The 17,008-nt window shown below is 50.3% G+C and overlaps 3 protein-coding genes across 3 annotated transcripts in view; 2 read left to right on the top strand and 1 right to left on the bottom strand.

Annotated features, from left to right (window-relative positions):
• Positions 1–4,828, top strand: part of LOC127058925 (uncharacterized) — a 613,715-nt gene extending 608,887 nt beyond the window's left edge. The window contains exon 2 of the mRNA XM_050969418.1: positions 4,773–4,828. The gene's annotated coding sequence lies outside the window, so the exon portion shown is untranslated. The remainder of the gene's footprint in view (positions 1–4,772) is intronic.
• Positions 1–17,008, top strand: part of LOC127058928 (maestro heat-like repeat-containing protein family member 2B) — an 852,871-nt gene that overhangs the window by 628,214 nt on the left and 207,649 nt on the right. The window lies entirely within an intron of this gene.
• LOC127058936 (maestro heat-like repeat-containing protein family member 2B) lies at positions 6,506–12,374 on the bottom strand. Its single transcript, XM_050969444.1, has 5 exons — positions 12,295–12,374; positions 11,488–11,632; positions 10,976–11,016; positions 9,139–9,191; positions 6,506–6,663 (listed from the first exon to the last, which is right to left on the bottom strand). The coding sequence occupies exons 1-5, from the start codon at positions 12,301–12,303 to the stop codon at positions 6,657–6,659; spliced, it is 255 nt and encodes an 84-aa protein (XP_050825401.1). The 5' UTR covers positions 12,304–12,374; the 3' UTR covers positions 6,506–6,656.

Here is a 17,008-nt window from a genome sequence, read left to right as displayed (position 1 = left end):
AGTCCTAGACAATCAGAAAGTTCTTCTGATTCTTCTTCGAGTGATTGCTCACATCCATTCCAGTTAGGTGTGCGCGCCGCGCGTGCACGTTCGTCGGAAACTTTTTACCCTAGCAACTCCAGTGGGCCGGCAGGTCGCCCCCTGGAGTGGCGCCGCCATGGCGCCCAATATATATCCCTGCCGGCCCACCCGCTCCTCAGTTCCTTCTTACCGCCGTGTCGGTCGTTGGAACTGTGGAGCGCGGCATAGCTGTCCTCCACGTCCCTAGCTCTCCTTGTTCTCTATCGTTATCTCTATTGTAGTTGTTAATTAGATAGTAGTAGTTAAGTGATAAGTAGTTTGTAAATAGTTCTTCGCCGGGGGCTTAGCCCTTCCCGGCACCCGGCACCGGGCTCATGCCTGGTTCGCCGGGCTTCAAGCAGTGTGCGGCCTGCAAGAAGCCCATGCCTACCAGCGACCCCCACGACGCGTGCCTGAAGTGCCTGGGGGAATCGCATAGATCCGACAAGTGCCGCATCTGCAAGGCTTTTAAGCCAAGGACTAAGAAGGAGAGGGATCAAAGGCTCCGGACTCTCCTTATGGAGGCGGCACTTGACCTGGCGGCTTCGCAGGCCGTGATCTCGGCGCCGGCACCGGAGCGCACCGGCACCGAGAAGACTCCCCGGCACCGACCTTCTCCGGCACCGGGGACAGAGCCTAGGCCGTCGAAGTCCATTACTCCGGCCAGGCAGACCCGAGTGGAGCGCCCGGCCTCAACATCGGCCGCGGCGCCGCCGGCACCGTCGACTCCGGGCCCGGCGGGTCCGTCGAGTCCGGTGCCGCCAAGCTCCCCCATGACATCTGGGGTTGAGATAGTGGTGCCATCCACACCAGAGACCTTCGCCTCGGCACGGGACCTCATAGCCATGACCGAGCCCACTCAGCTACCACCCCCGGTACCTCCGATGCGGGTCGTGTCCAGAGGCAAGCCTATGATGTCGGCACCGTCCCGGGACTCACGTTCTCAATCCAGGTCCCGACGTCACGGTCGTTCCAGATCCCGCCGCCGCTCGCAGTCCCGGCACCGCTCCCCTCAGCGGTACCGGTCGCACTCGCGGCGCCGGTCGACACCGAGACGATCGCGGTCAGACTCCAGCCGCCGTTACCGGCACCGCGATTCCAGGAGCCGATCCAGACGTTCGCCGCACCGGTCGACCTCCCGGCGCCGAGCTGGTGGCAGGTCCCGGTCCCGGTCGACCTCCCGGTACCGAACCGGTGGCAGGTCCCGATCCCGGCACCGAAGCGGCGCCCGGTACCGGTCCAGATCCCGGCACCGTGGCAGAACTCGGTCCCGCTCCCGGCACCGATACGACTCCCGGCACCGGTCCCCGGCACCGAGACGATCGCCCGTGCCGGCCCGCGCGGACCCTTACCATCCAGGGTCCGCCCCGCCATGGCCCTCTAGACAGCCGTCCGTGTCTTCGCTGACGGACAGTGGGTACGCGCTGGGCACCGACCGGCAGGCGGCGCTGTTCAGCGAGCCTCCACAGCAGGACCAAGCCCCACAGCAATGGGGTTTCTGGACGCCCTGGGCATATCATCAGGCCCAGGGCCCCCAACAGCTCCCTGCTAGGCCGGCGACTGCGGAGCGCAGGGCACCTGAGGCCTCGTTGTCTCGCCCCCCTCCCTCCCCGGATGGGGAGGAAGGGTCCAAGCATCAGGACTCCACTTTGGTTCCTGAGGCAGAGGCGAGGGCCGAGGGAGACCCCCCTTTAGACACTCTCTTACCGGGGGTCTCCTCATCTTCCTCCCCTGATGAAGCGGTGGCTGGGACCTCCTCCAACAGCCCCCCCCCGCTGGACCTCAGGGCGCACCAGGACCTCCTCAGGCGAGTAGCCCAAAACCTGAGTCTACAAGCCGAGGAGGTCTCGGAGGTAGAGGACCCTATTGTGACCATCCTCTCGGCAGACGCTCCCACCAGGGTCGCCCTGCCGTTCATACGGACCATCCAGGCCAACGCCAACACCATCTGGCAGTCTCCGGCCTCCATTCCTCCCACTGCGAAGGGCGTCGAGAGGAAGTACATGGCTCCTTCTAAGGGCTACGAGTACCTCCACGTACACCCGACTCCGTGTTCCCTGGTGGTACAATCCGTCAATGATAAAGAGCGTCATGGCCAGGAGGCTCCAGCCCCCAAATCCAGGGAGGCCAGGCGGATGGACCTCCTCGGCCGTAAGGTGTACTCGGCTGGGGCGCTGCAACTCAGGGTCTCCAACCAGCAGGCCCTGTTAAGCAGATACGCCTTTAACTCCTGGGTGGCAGCAGACAAATTCAAGGAGCTGTTGCCACAAGATGCTCGTCAGGAGTTTACGGCCATCTTAGAGGAAGGCAAGAAGGTCGCACGCACGTCCTTGCAAGCCTCTCTGGACGCTGCGGATTCGGCTGCCCGTACCCTCGCATCGGGTGTAACAATGCGTCGCCTCTCCTGGCTGCAGGTTTCCGGCCTTCCGCCGGAGCTCCAGCACACTATACAGGACCTTCCTTTCGAAGGCCAAGGCTTATTCTCGGACAAGACAGACCCTAGACTCAAGAGTCTAAAAGACAACCGAGTCATCATGCGGTCACTTGGGATGCACACACCAGTGACGCAACGCAGACCCTTCCGGCCGCAGCAACAGCAACAACAGCGCAGGCCGTATTCCCAGTTCCGCCAGCGGCAGGACCTTAACAGGCGCCGCGGCAGGAACGGAAGGCGCAGGCACTCGGGGAACCAAGGGGGGCAAAACCAAGGCTCCTCTAAGCCCCCGCCTGGTCCCAAGCCTTCATTTTGAAGGTGCGCCCGAGGGCGCAGTAACAGTTTCCCCATTGGATCCTTTCCCCTCGTTTTCCAACCGCCTTTCGTTTTTCCTCCCGGCGTGGTCCCTAATAACATCAGACCGCTGGGTCTTACGCACGGTGCAGTCGGGATACCGCCTGCAGTTTGTTTCATTTCCTCCTCCCCGCCCCCCTTCCTCGTCCCTCTTCAGGGACCCCTCTCACGAGCAATTCCTTCGGCAGGAGGTGCAGACGCTCCTCGGCAAAGGAGCTATAGAGGCGGTGCCGGAGAACGAGAAAGGCAAGGGGTTTTATTCCCGCTACTTTCTGATCCCCAAGGCCAAGGGAGGCCTCAGGCCTATCCTCGACCTGCGAGAGCTCAACAAGTACCTGGTGAAGTTGAAGTTCCGCATGGTTTCCTTGGGGACCATTATCCCATCCCTGGATCCGGGAGACTGGTACGCCGCCCTCGACATGCAGGACACGTATTTCCACATTGCTATCTGGCCACCCCACAGACGTTTCCTTCGCTTCGTTGTGGGGTCTCTGCATTACCAATTTGCAGTCCTCCCATTTGGCTTGTCCACGGCCCCGAGAGTGTTTACGAAATGCATGGCAGTTGTTGTGGCGCAGCTTCGGCGCAGTCGTATCCACGTGTTCCCGTATCTGGACGATTGGTTGATTCGGGGCACGTCGGAACAACAAGTCTGCAGCCATGTCCGTGTGATCACCGACATGTTCGCCACTCTGGGCCTCTTGGTGAACACAGACAAGTCCACCCTGGCCCCCACTCAAAAGGTGGAATTCATCAGGGCCGTCCTGGACGCCACCGTGGGCAGGGCCTTGCTGCCAGTGCAGCGGTTCCAGGCCTTGTCGGCAATCGTGCAACGACTACAGACAGCCCCCTTGACGTCAGTGAGGACGTGTCTAACCCTGTTAGGCCACATGGCGGCCTGTACTTTCGTGACCAATTACGCTCGGCTCCGCATGAGGCCACTCCAGTTGTGGCTCATCAGTCATTACAGACCGACAAGACAGCCACTAGATATGTTAATCACGATCCCTCAGAGGGTCTTAGTTTCTCTCGACTGGTGGCTGGACCAGTCAGTGTTGTGTGCGGGTCTCCCCTTCCACCCATCTCAGCCCTCGGTGTCCCTAACAACAGATGCCTCAGATCTCGGCTGGGGGGCCCACGCAGGGACCCTGAGGACGCAGGGCCTGTGGTCCCAGGAGGAGGTGGGGCTACACATCAACATGCGGGAGTTGAGAGCGGTCCGTCTTGCTTGTCAAATGTTCTGTCATCAGCTCCAGGGTCGTTGTGTCGCGGTGTTCACCGACAACACGACGACCATGTATTATATCAACAAGCAGGGCGGCACCAGATCCTCCTCCCTGTGCCACGAGGCGATACGACTCTGGGACTTTTGTGTAGCCCACTCCATTCACCTCATGGCTTCCTTCCTCCCCGGAGTACGGAACACGCTGGCGGATCGATTGAGCAGATCCTTCCTGTCACACGAGTGGTCCCTTCGCCCAGACGTCGCCCTCTCCATCTTCCGGAGGTGGGGTTATCCCCGGGTGGACCTCTTCGCGTCCAAAGGGAACAGGAAGTGCCAAGCGTTCTGCTCCTTTCAGGGCAGGGAGCCCGGGTCGATAGCAGATGCCTTCCTCATCCAGTGGTCGACCCACCTGTACTATGCGTTTCCCCCATTCCCGTTGGTCCACAGGGTCCTTCTGAAGGTGCGCAGGGACAGGGCTCACGTGATCATGGTAGCCCCGGCATGGCCCAGACAGCACTGGTACCCCATGCTGCTGGACCTGACCATAGCCGACCCAGTTCCCCTGCCCCTTCATCCGGACCTGATCACCCAGGAGCACGGGACCCTCTGTCACCCGGACCTGCAGTCGCTGCACCTAGCGGCGTGGCTCCTGCGTGGCTGACTGGCTCTGAGCTGCGCTGTTCCACGCCGGTGAGGGAGGTGCTCTTGGGCAGCAGGAAGCCGTCCACAAGAGTGACATATTTGGCCAAATGGAAACGCTTCTCCTGTTGGTGCGTGGAGAGAAATCTCCGCCCTTTGGAAGTTTCAGTAGCCGACATCTCGGACTACATTTGGTCCCTCAAAGGGCAAGGTCTGGCCATATCGTCCTTACGAGTCCACCTAGCAGCTATCTCCACCTTTCACCCAGGTGCAGATGGTCGCTCTGTTTTTTCTCACCCAATGGTGTCTAGATTCCTTAAGGGGCTGGAACGTTTATACCCTAACGTCCGTCCCCCTACTCCAACCTGGGATCTTAACCTGGTGTTGTCCCGGCTCATGGGACCTCCCTTCGAGCCGTTAGCTACTTGCTCCCTGCTTTACCTCTCTTGGAAGGCTGCCTTTCTAGTAGCTATCACCTCAGCTAGACGGGTGTCGGAACTCCGGGCTCTTGTGGTAGACCCCCCATATACGGTCTTCCACAAGGACAAGGTGCAGCTGAGACCACACCCTGCCTTTCTCCCCAAGGTGGTCTCAGCCTTCCACGTCAACCAAGAGATATTCCTCCCGGTTTTTTTCCCGAAACCTCACTCCTCAGGCAGGGAGCAGCAGCTCCATTCGCTTGATGTCCGTAGGGCTCTCGCGTTCTACGTGCAGAGGACCAAGCCCTTCCGCAAATCCCCCCAGCTTTTCGTGGCAGTAGCGGACCGCATGAAAGGGCTTCCTATCTCCTCCCAGAGGTTATCCTCTTGGGTAACGTCCTGCATCAGGACCTGCTATGACTTGGTCCACGTCCCTACGGGCCGTGTGACTGCGCATTCTACCAGGGCGCAGGCGTCGTCGCTGGCTTTCCTCGCCCGTGTGCCCATCCAGGAAATCTGTCGGGCAGCGACCTGGTCATCGGTCCACACCTTTGCTTCCCACTACGCCCTGGTCCAGCAGTCTAGAGAGGATGCGGCCTTCGGATCTGCTGTGCTCCATGCCGCGACTTCTCGCTCCGACCCCACCGCCTAGGTATGGCTTGGGATTCACCTAACTGGAATGGATGTGAGCAATCACTCGAAGAAGAAAAGACGGTTACTCACCTTTGTAACTGTTGTTCTTCGAGATGTGTTGCTCACATCCATTCCACACCCGCCCTCCTTCCCCACTGTCGGAGTCACCGGCAAGAAGGAACTGAGGAGCGGGTGGGCCGGCAGGGATATATATTGGGCGCCATGGCGGCGCCACTCCAGGGGGCGACCTGCCGGCCCACTGGAGTTGCTAGGGTAAAAAGTTTCCGACGAACGTGCACGCGCGGCGCGCACACCTAACTGGAATGGATGTGAGCAACACATCTCGAAGAACAACAGTTACAAAGGTGAGTAACCGTCTTTTACTCACCTTTGTAACTGTTGTTCTTCGAGATGTGTTGCTCACATCCATTCCACACCCGCCCTCCTTCCCCACTGTCGGAGTAGCCGGCAAGAAGGAACTGAGGAGCGGGCGGGCCGGCAGGGATATATATTGGGCGCCATGGCGGCGCCACTCCAGGGGGCGACCTGCCGGCCCACTGGAGTTGCTAGGGTAAAAAAGTTTCTGACGAACGTGCACGCGCGGCGCGCACACCTAACTGGAATGGATGTGAGCAACACATCTCGAAGAACAACAGTTACAAAGGTGAGTAACCGTCTTTTATGCAGAATAAAATATAAAGTAATGAGGCCTTGACAGAAGCCTTACGTAGCCCCCAAATCAGAATTTCAAGGGAAATTAACTAGAAACTAAGTCTTAACAGAGAACAAACCTTCTCATGGGAGGGGCTGGGATAGCTGGCCATCTGCTGGCTCAACTCAAGGCTTATCTGCCTGCTCCAGGCACTGTCGTCTATCATCTCCAGAGATGTTCCTAGGAACTGAGTGTAAAACAAGAGTTAACGCAGAGGGTTAATTGCAAAAATTTGGGGGTTGTTGTGGGGTTTGTTTGTTTATTTGTTTGGTGTTTTTCTTTTCTTCCTTGTTTTCTCTTGTAAACTTTCCAATATTCAGGTGTCATGGGAAGGTTATTTCCCCATTGAGAACTATAAACATTGACAACCCAGACTTCCTCTGCTGTTGTTCTTTAACCTTTGCCTGATGATTCCTCTCAGTCCCCAAACCCAGAAGAACAGTGAATTGGAGAATGAGACCGAGCCAAGAAATCTGACCATTGAGGAGTGATTATATAGTGGATGGAGGATGGGTCTAATAAACTTTGAACAAAAGGGACCTGGACTACAAAGGACCAGGAACCTTCTCTGAAGTGCTCTGGACCCTTTATGCCACCTCCCGAGGGTCCCCAGGTTTGTGCGGTACCTCACTACCACCTGCCCTTAGCATGAGGAAGCCTTCTCTGTGCTCTGCCAGTCACAGGAAACACAAACACACTCTTCTCACCCCATCCAGATTCCACTGTCCTTCCACAGATTAGCAATCCCTACAGTCCAACTGCCGAGCCCTCTCTGCAGCCCCACAATGTCCAGCGCCTGTTCCACTGGATACTCACAGAATTCATAGGCTTGCTACAGACCACCTTACCAGTTTCACCTCAGAGTCACCGCTCCATTTCACACACTTAGATACATTTATAGTGAAAACAAGCAGAGTTCAATTCACAAAGATCAGAGAGTTGAGAAGGAGCAAGTAAAATTAATGCAAACAAATGTTTACGTCAAAATAAAATCATAACACACTTCTAGAGCTTATACTTAGATAACCAAACATTCCCCTGTCTCACAAAGGATAGCTCCCCCAAATCTCTCTCCCAGCATGAAACACCCAGACCAAAGGTGATCCTCCATTCAGAAGACAAGCCAGCTGGCAGTTCGTCCAATAGGTGAAGGATACCTGGTGCCGGATATCTCTGGACCTCCAGAAAGGGTTCCAAGCATCCATTGCCTTCACTGGTAAACAGCGTACCCCCTATTGTTTGTTTGTTTTTCTTGTATCAAATCTCCTCTGGAGATTTTGCAATCACTTGATTAGAATTTTCCTCTATTGATTAGCATCCACTGTGAATAATTATTCTGTCTACATACAGCCATTTAGGCAGATAAGCATCTCCTGCCTGAAAGAAACTTTTTATCACTTTCTGGTGACCAGCCCCAACTCACACACCTTAAAAGCATCAATTTCAGTATACAACCATAACATCTTATATATTCTCCATCCAGTCACTGTGCAATGATTATGATGAGCCGTGTGGCACAGGTATTCAGCAAAGGCTTTACATAACACCCTTTGATTATATAGAGATCAGATCCAGGGAATCCTGTGGCCTAAGTCAGTGAGCACACCCTCAACTCCCTTTGAAGTCAGCCAGAGGTTAATAACTCTCAGCACTTTGCTGTTTCAGGCCCAAATTTTGAACAGCAGCCAGGAAATATCAGAAACCTCATAAGAAAACCTAATCTGATTTGATTTTTTAGCCCAAAGAATTTCAAATAAGGCTGGGATCGGGAATGGAAAATTCTAGAGTGTAATCCAACCCCAAATGGAACTCCAAATCTTCTGGGCGTATTTGTCACTAGGTCCCTTCCTTTCATTTTCAGCACTCGCCATAAAAATGTTCCTTGTCTGGATTTACATTAGGCTGTAAAGAGCTCTTTCTGACCAGAAAGGCTTCTCCACGAGATACAGTCACCAAACCCTGTCTTGTCTCTTTTCCTTTTTGGGTTTCTCATAGCAAATTTTCTTTTGAGTGGCAAAGAGAAAAAAAGAATCCTTTATATGTTCCCCAGTGGTGCATTAGCACCATGAGCATGTTGGTTTTCTGGTTAGGTTTTGTGTTGTTTCCAGTGGTAACACAGGAGTTATTTATAACTAGAGCCAGTTGAACAATGGTAACTTCATTTCACAAAACAAGTGGAATTTTTTTGTTTTCTTGATTTTTCAACACAAATGAAAAGTGACACAAACAAAAATATTTTGCTTTTCAAAATCAAAAATGACCATTATTCAATTCTTTCTTTTCCCCCTTTCCTTCCATTTATCCCTCGTCCCCAGGCCTTTCCTCCCCTCTTCCACTTTGTGACTGAAAAAGCCGGGGTGGGGGGGGACAGGGGGAAGGAGACAAACAGGAAAGCAAATGAAAAAAAACCCAAAACATCAACTTCCGTTTCAAAAAACTGAACATTTTCCATTTGGGTTGTGGTTGTTTTGTTTTGTGTAAAAAGAAAAAAAAATTGAAAATATCCCATGAAAATAAAAAAGGCCAGTTTTCAGTGAACAAAATGAAATGGTTTGACCAGCTCTGCTTATAATGAATAGTTTATCACTAATATTTTCCCCAGCTGATACATTTGAAGGAGGGAGGGAGGGCTGTGACAATACAGCTGAAAGGCTTCTTGTACCTGAAGCAGCATGTGCTCCCACCGCACACAGTCCAGGGAATTCTCTGTGTTTCCTATGAAGCAGGAGGCAAAACAATAATGTCACCTAGGTTAGCAAGAAGAGTCGTCCCAGGAATCTCCTTTGCAGTTAGTCCTTCGAAAACCCCTGCTCTGCCAAGCTGTAACACACCTGGGCTTTCAAGGCTAAATGGGACATACGCCAACACTCTTTGCTGGACCAACAGAAAGTATCATGTTATGTACCCTGCTGGCATTTTCATTCAAGGCCAGTCAACCCACCAGGAGTGAGAGACTGAGCACTCCCAATTCCCGTTGACTTTAATGGGAGCTCAGGGTACGTATCATCTCACAAAACTGTTCAGCACATCAGAAGACTGGGCTTAATATGAAAACAAACTTTCCCTGTATAAGAAGAGATTCTGGACTTGATCCTAACTTGATGTAAATCGGTGTAGCTTCACTGAAGTCAATGGAATTATACTGATTTACATCAGCTGAGAATCTAGCCCTGTTTCTGAATGTCCAGCTCTAACCTACCCTTCTTTAACGTCGGCACAAGGTGGTACTGGGGACTCTGTACAGCAACAACCACTAGGGAAGAGACAGCTCATTTTTTAAATCTGTTTTTGAATATCAAACCCACTTGAACATTGTAGGGCTTGACAGTCATCAGAAACACATCGGGTTATGCTCCACGTAGGGTCTGTCATACTCCACAGAGACTATACTGGCAGAGCTACATCATTGGCGCTCTGCTGGCATAACCCCATAGTGTAGACACAGCCTACACTGACTGAGGAGGTCAATAGATTCATACCACTGTAAAACTGATGAAAGACATTATTAGGCCCCCAGTATTTAGATTCTACATAGGGCACCCACTTGGCCAACCTAACTTTTATGGCTCAGGTTTCCTTACAGAAAGAAAAACTCTGGGTTTTTAATTGAATCACCCTTGAGAGTGAACATGGAGGTTAATTTTCAGAAAAATTCAGTTTGCAAACTCAGACTATCTATGTAACCCCAAAATATTTCACTAACCTCCAGCTTCACGCTTAATTTACCTTCCCAAACATTAACCTAGCATAGGTGTGGGGGGAACTGCTGTAAAATTTCCATTCAGCTGAAACCTTCCTGGCCTGATTCTGCCCGGATTGAATTGGCCTCAGTGGATCAATTCTGGATTTACCCCAGTGGTTCATAGTTATCCAGATGAAGGAAAAGTGAAGGCCTAGAAGCCCAATTTCAATTCCCCACTGTTCCCACATACTGCAACAGGAATGGCACAACACATGTCCATACGAAGTTGCATTTTCTGGCTTCCCTTCTATTCTCCATGGACCGCACTTCTCCTAACTAGCGCTTTACCTTTCAATGTACTGCACCAGAGATGGGATCTTTACTACCACATCTCACCCACTGCTGCATGGATATTTTGGTGCAGGGCCTGTAGTAACTGCAAGGCAGCACATCCGTATCCTTCTCCTGCATAAGGGGATGAGGCTACTACCTGCCAATGAGAGAGAAAGAACAGGCTAAGTTTTGTCAGCACAATACCAGTTTTATTCCTGAAGGAGAGAATAGCTCAGACTCTCTCATTGTGGAGGACCGTACAATAGAGTTGTTGATTCTACTGCAGCGCCTTCCTGAAGAAGAAAGCATTCTAGCTAGTGCGAGGATCCAGAACAGTGTGTCTCAGGAGAGGGCAGAGACAGAGAGATCCAATCACACACATTCCTCAGCCTGTCTACAAGCATATAGCTAGAAAACCCATTTTTATATAGTTAACTGTCCCACTTCATATTCCGCAGAAAACCTACTCTCATGGTCTACTCACCAGGAGTCGTGCCAGCAGCCCCTGGGGTGTAGGGAGTTTCACTAGGGAAAGAAAGAGAATATCATTAATTTTTGCCAGGCTTTCAGAGAGTCCCTGCTGATGTATTCACCTAGCCATTCCCAACGTGCCCAACAATGTTAAATGCAGCTGATCATAATTTGCATTTCCATAGTGCTTTCAGTCTGAGCTTCTCAAAATGCTTTACAGACATGAATGAATTCCGCCTCACAGCACCTCTATCAGGTTGGCATTAATTACTCCTTCATGTCACAAGCGGGGAAGCTGAGAGAGAAAGATCAAGTGATTTCCCCAAGGTCACATCCGAATTTTTGGTGGCAAGCTGGGAACAGAACCCACATTTCCTAGCTTCCCCCGTGGCCATGTTGCAATCACAAGACCATCCCTCATTCATTTTAGCCTTCTCATTGCCGATGAGAGAACTGGAGCAGACTGAACCTGTTCATTTCACAGTGTGCCTGGAGAGAATAAATGAAAGAGTTTCTGTTATAAACCTGCTCCACCGTAGTCGAGGCAAGCAGCTTCTTCTCCTTCCTGCTGCTTTTTCTCAACCAGTTCCCTAAGGCATCTGCAGAGAGGCTTCAAAGTGCCAGTGTACTCAGCTGGCACCACATATTCTAGAAGCCTTGGCCATAGCACCTGCAGAGAAGAGCGAGACTGTTCAGTACACAGCTATTTCCATTCCCCCACCTCCAGTATCCTGCTGTCTGAATCCCTCCCTCTCAATAAAATTCCTTTTATTCATCACTGACCCTTCCCTTACCTATCACCTCATCTCTCTCCCCTCCCATCATCTCACTCTACCTGTCTGGTGCCCCCTCACTCTGTCTTTTAAATACACTGCCTTCTTTGGTGAGCAATTTGGCTCTCACCAGAGATGAATCCTCCTTCCCTGCATTACAGCACTATGGAGCTATTTAGATAGCACCATTAACTCACCCAGAACTTTACAGACCTAGATAAGGCACAGTCCCAGCCCTAAGATCTGTTCAAATCCAGGATCACCAAATCTAAAGATCAGAAGTATTCATGGAGGATCTAAGGGGGAGTTTGCACTTAGACATGGAAAGAATGAAGAGAAGATCTCTGCAACATGATTTCTTCTAGTTAAATGGCTTTCTATCTTTTCTCTAATGTGAACCACTTACTCCATGATGAAGGGGTCACACCATCCCTGACATGAATTTGACATACTGTTCCTCCATTATGCTGAGTGTGCAAAAAGCTTCCTTGTGGGGAAGTACAAAGAATGTAAGGAAGACCGTCCCTATTTCAAGAAGCAGTAGCGACAGGTCACTTACTTGGGTCATTCCAGTGACTGAGGTTGTCCAGACATTGCAGGATGTCAATGCACAGGGTTTGGATAGTGTTTTCTTCCTGAATAGCCTGGGTGAGAAGTGTTGTACCCTGCTGTGAGATAGCTCTATAGAACTTAATTAGCTAGTAGCAAGACACTGGCTAGAGAATCAGTGTCCTTCTCTTACAAAGCCATCTTGAATATTGACCTATTGCCTGCTTTATATTGCACTGGAAGTGCACAGCCATCTGAAGGGAAGGGAATGATAGAAACTCCTAACTGGTGGGTCAGATCCCAGGCTTAGGAAAACCCTCAAGTGAAGGGAATGATTCACTGAACACAAGAGAGTTTCCCCAACAGGGTTTAATTTTCTTTAAATTTGGAAAACTGTTTCATCTTTTTATCTCTGAGGAAAAACATTCAGACTCTGCCCGGTGGGAATCAATATGCAGAACCAGGGGGATCCACTCTGTTTGTTCTGATGCCCCAACCAGCTTGGTCATTTCGTGTGTAGTGAGTGTGATTCTATCAACGGGCCTAATTCCTCCTCTTACTTACACCAGACTAAATATTGATTAACTCTACTGATTTTAGTTTAAGGAGAGCAAAACTGGCCCAATGAGAAAAAGCAGCCTTCCTTAAGATGGGTGCATGTGTGTGTGAGAGACAGAAAAAGACCCTTGGACAGTATTGCCACAAGCTCCAACTTTGTAGAAAAGGGGCCAGGCAGAGCTAAGATCTTCAACAACTGACTGTAAAGTTGAACAGTTTATGTTAATACAGATCATGGCTCCAATCATGGAGCACAAAGTGTCTGGAGCCCCTGGCTGTGTCCATGGATAGAAATACGGATTGAAAATATTTTTAAACTAGTACATGTAGATGAGAGCATGTAGTGAGGGAAATACGCAGCAAGCTTTTCCAGTCTCCTGGCAGTCTGTGATGCAACCTGCATAACCTCGGTGTTTTGCTGATAGTTTACGTTTGCTTCAACAGCCACAGAATTGGGCATCATTATGTTCTCTGGAGAGTCTATTTCAAACAAAGAGATGTGCTTCCTTGGACTAGAATATTTCACTGAAAAATGGTGTTTTCAGACTTTTCAATGACTCGCCAGAGGGTGCAGTAACCTAGATGACTCTGGTAGATGTAAATACCCAGTGTGAGAGTCTGATCTCTATAACACTAGTATAAATCCAGAGTAACGCCACTAAAGTCAGTGGAGTTACCTTGACTTTACACCAATATAACTGATCAGATTCTGGCTCTAATCATTCAGTCCAGTTGTCCTTGAGTCAAAACTCCCACTGAAGGCAAGGGGAGCAGCCAGCATGCAAGAATGGTAGGACCCAGTCCTAAGTGCTAAGAACTCTCCTTACCGGTTTGCTGGTGGATACACTGAACTCCCTGAAAACATGTGTTACCATCTCCCACGCTGCACAATTCTCCACACTTTCTGAGCTGAGCAGCCTCCGGATGAAATGAAGAATTGCCGTCCTCACCTGCAAGGGTAGAGATGACACACATGAGTTATTGTTATCCCTTCTGCCTGAAATCAGAGATAGGATATGAGAGTCCTTATGCTTTTGATTTGATCTCCTTGGCTTATAAACATGGATCCATTTAACACAGGCAGGAGAATGACATGCCTTCTCTAGTCTGCAGTCTCTCCCCTGGATCTGAATGAAAGCTCCACCCAGATGTCCATTCATCCCATATCATTGAAAAAAAACTGAAATATTTCACTGCTCCACACACACTCTTACCGTAGCATTCTGATCACCCAGAGTGGATTTCACCGCCTTCACAATCAGAAACTTTTTCAGTCTTGTCTCGGGCACTGAAAGATAAGGAGAGGTGTACAGTACTGCTTTGTTCCACACACTCACTTTCCACATTGGAATTAATCCTGGATTTCAAAAGGCCCCATTTAAGAATAGTACCAAGCTTCTCTCATACGCAGAATCAGTGGGGAAAACATAGGACCAGACTCTGGTCTCAGTTACACCAGCATAAATCTAAAGTAATTCCATTTCTATAAATAGTGCCATCATACTGCCATGATGGAAATAATAATAAAAGAATAGATAGACTGAGGTTAATCTGTGTTTACACAGTATAATAGAACTCAGATCTAGTCTACAGTGTCTAATACTGACGATTATTGAGTCAGGGGTATTATTTTATTTTGATTATTGTTACCGTGCTTTAGCCTCAAGTCAACTTCTGTATCTCAAGTTGAAAAATACCTTGGGCTACATTCAGCACTTAGTTGAACCTGCTGATTTCTGTGTGGCCATAGGGGGGTAACTTAGGGCAGCATTTAGCCCCTTAGTGGATACCCAGACCACTGTTGACTGCGTGTTATGGAGATTCTGTGCCCCATTTTGCAGAGGCGATGAGTCTGTTACAGCCCTGCCGTGCCTACAAAGCCTTGGTTCTTCAGCTCAATCTATAGTAGCTCATGCTTTTAGCATCTGGATCAGGGCTGGCTTTAAGCCGATTCCTCTGATTCTCCTGAATCGGGCCCCGTGTCTGAGAGGGCACCGCACATAACAGGACCCCGCTTCCCAGTGGCCCTTTAAATTTTTACTCCACCAGCAGCGCTCTGAATCTGAAGATATTATAGACTGTCATGAAGTCACCCTGTCACAGGACAGGTCCACCCCGTCAGGTTGGTACCAGGTTGTGGAGGAAATGAAGTAGATCTCAGGCAGCCCAGCTGGTCTAGTCTCCCTAGCCATCGCAGCAGTCCTGGCTCCTAGGGCAGCATAGCCTAATGGTCGGGATCAGCGCAGCAGCGCTTCGGTGAAGGTTCACGGCCCAACAGCCTGAGTTAGGAGGGCTCCCCTTCCAGGTATGGCAGTGTGGCCTAGTGGCAAGAGTCATTAGAACCACCTTTTGTGGCAGGGAAGTGTTTGCCTAGTGACCCAGCCCTTCTCCACTGGCTCCTACCTATTTCACAGGTCCCAGCCCAGGGTCCTGTCTTTGCCGCAGGGGTATCTGCCACCAATCAGCGAGGATCCTTCCAAAACATGCCAAGTCAAAGCCCAGTGCCTCAACTGGATCAGTGGCTTAGTCTGCCTAGGGTACTTCCCACTCAGGGATTCTGTGGTCTCTCCTCCATCTCTGGCACTGGGTGGCTGGGGGTCGTGGGTTGCAGCCACTGTCCGGCTGGCCTCTGAATCCTGGAGCACTGGCAGTCTCTCTGCAGGAGCCTGCAATGATACCCTCTGCTCCCTTCAGCAGCCATCCCAGACTCAGCCGAGCAGCTCTTCTTATATCTGGTTCAGTTGAAGCATGCCCAGCAGAGATGAGGGGCCATGGCTGAAACCAATGTGGGGTACATAAACCCCGTCACACACCCTTTTTACTTTCTGTTTGTTAAACTAAATAGATTGAGTTCCTTGATTCTACCACTGTAAGGCAGGCTTTTCTAATACTGTAATCACTGTGGCTCTTCTCTCAATATCCTCTCCCAATTTATCAACTCCCTTTTTGAGTTGTGGGCACTAGATACTGGACACAGTATTCCAACAGGAGTCACACAAGTGCCAGATTTGGAAGTAAAACAACCACTGTACTCCTCCTTGAGATTCCCTTTTTATGCTTTTCAGCTTTTTTGGCCACAGCATGAGTTTGTGTTCAGCTGATTATTCATCATGACCCCCACAAATCTTTTCAGAGTCACTGCTTCCCAGGACAAGCATCTCCCATCATGTATGTATAGCCTACATTCTTTGTGCCTAGATGCTCACATTTACATTCAGCCATATTTAAATGCACCTTTGTTTGCGCCCAGTTTACCAAGTGATCTAGATCTCTCTGAATCTGTCCTCTCCTTCCTGCATCTAAACCACTTTTCTCCTTTGTTGCTTCAAGCTTCCGGAATGTCTCTGATGCCATCTACAGATTTTACTATATTGAAGCAGTTGTGTAGTGCCCTGATGCTATCAAACAAGTCCATGATGCATTGGTTTGCCTCCAAATCATGGGTATTTCAACCCCAAAAGTGACCACATACTCTGTACCAGAAAGCTTCAACCAACAGAGACAGTGAGTAAATATCACTACCCAACAAGTTATAGCTGTCTCATGACTTCATTTACAACTGTGTAGCCCCACTGAAGACAGAATATGGCCTCTTACTTCTTGCTCATGTGGTACTCAGGGTAGATGAAATAGAGAGACAAGGGGAGTGAGACAATATCTTTAATTAGATTATCTCACCCACCTTGGCGCTCTAATATCTTGGGACCAACATGGCTACAACAGCACTGCATAGAATGGGAGATGAAATAGACAGGCAATGCTTTTAGACCCATCTAGTTACATAATCCAAAGCAATGACTCGCAAGTCTCCTTAGTATTAATTTTCAACCATTGACAGTTGTCTTGGTACTGACCAGAGACAACATATGGCAGCCCCTACTCTGAGGAGCCTATGAACTAAAAGAGAGATGCAGAGTTGACAGGATGTACTGGGAAATCACAAGGTGGGAGGATCTTTTTGGAGGGGGGGGTTGGTGTTTTGTTTTCTATCTCCTTATCATCCTGCCCAGGAAACAGAGGATGCTTTTCATAGGAGGCATTTACCTACAATCTTGTTGCCTGGCTCACCACGTGTACAACCCAGAACTCGTGTGGATATTTATTTTCTAACAAGTCACTGTCTAAACCAGGGAAACCCTACTGGCAGGACATTCCTCACGCAGTTC

Source organism: Gopherus flavomarginatus, chromosome 10, assembly GCF_025201925.1.
Source record: "Gopherus flavomarginatus isolate rGopFla2 chromosome 10, rGopFla2.mat.asm, whole genome shotgun sequence".
NCBI classification, from domain to species: Eukaryota; Metazoa; Chordata; order Testudines; family Testudinidae; genus Gopherus; species Gopherus flavomarginatus.
The sequence above is the reverse complement of the archived record's forward strand: the minus strand, read 5'-3'. Positions and strand labels throughout refer to the sequence as shown.

Bases quoted from the DNA above. Each gene is read 5' to 3' on its own strand.
- LOC127058936 (XM_050969444.1), bottom strand. The intron at 11,017-11,487 runs GTTTATAACAGA...TTCTTTCCCTAG, and splicing joins CCTCGACTACGGTGGAGCAG to TGAAACTCCCTACACCCCAG. The intron at 9,192-10,975 runs GTGAGTAGACCA...CCTGCTTCATAG, and splicing joins GGCTGCTGGCACGACTCCTG to GAAACACAGAGAATTCCCTG.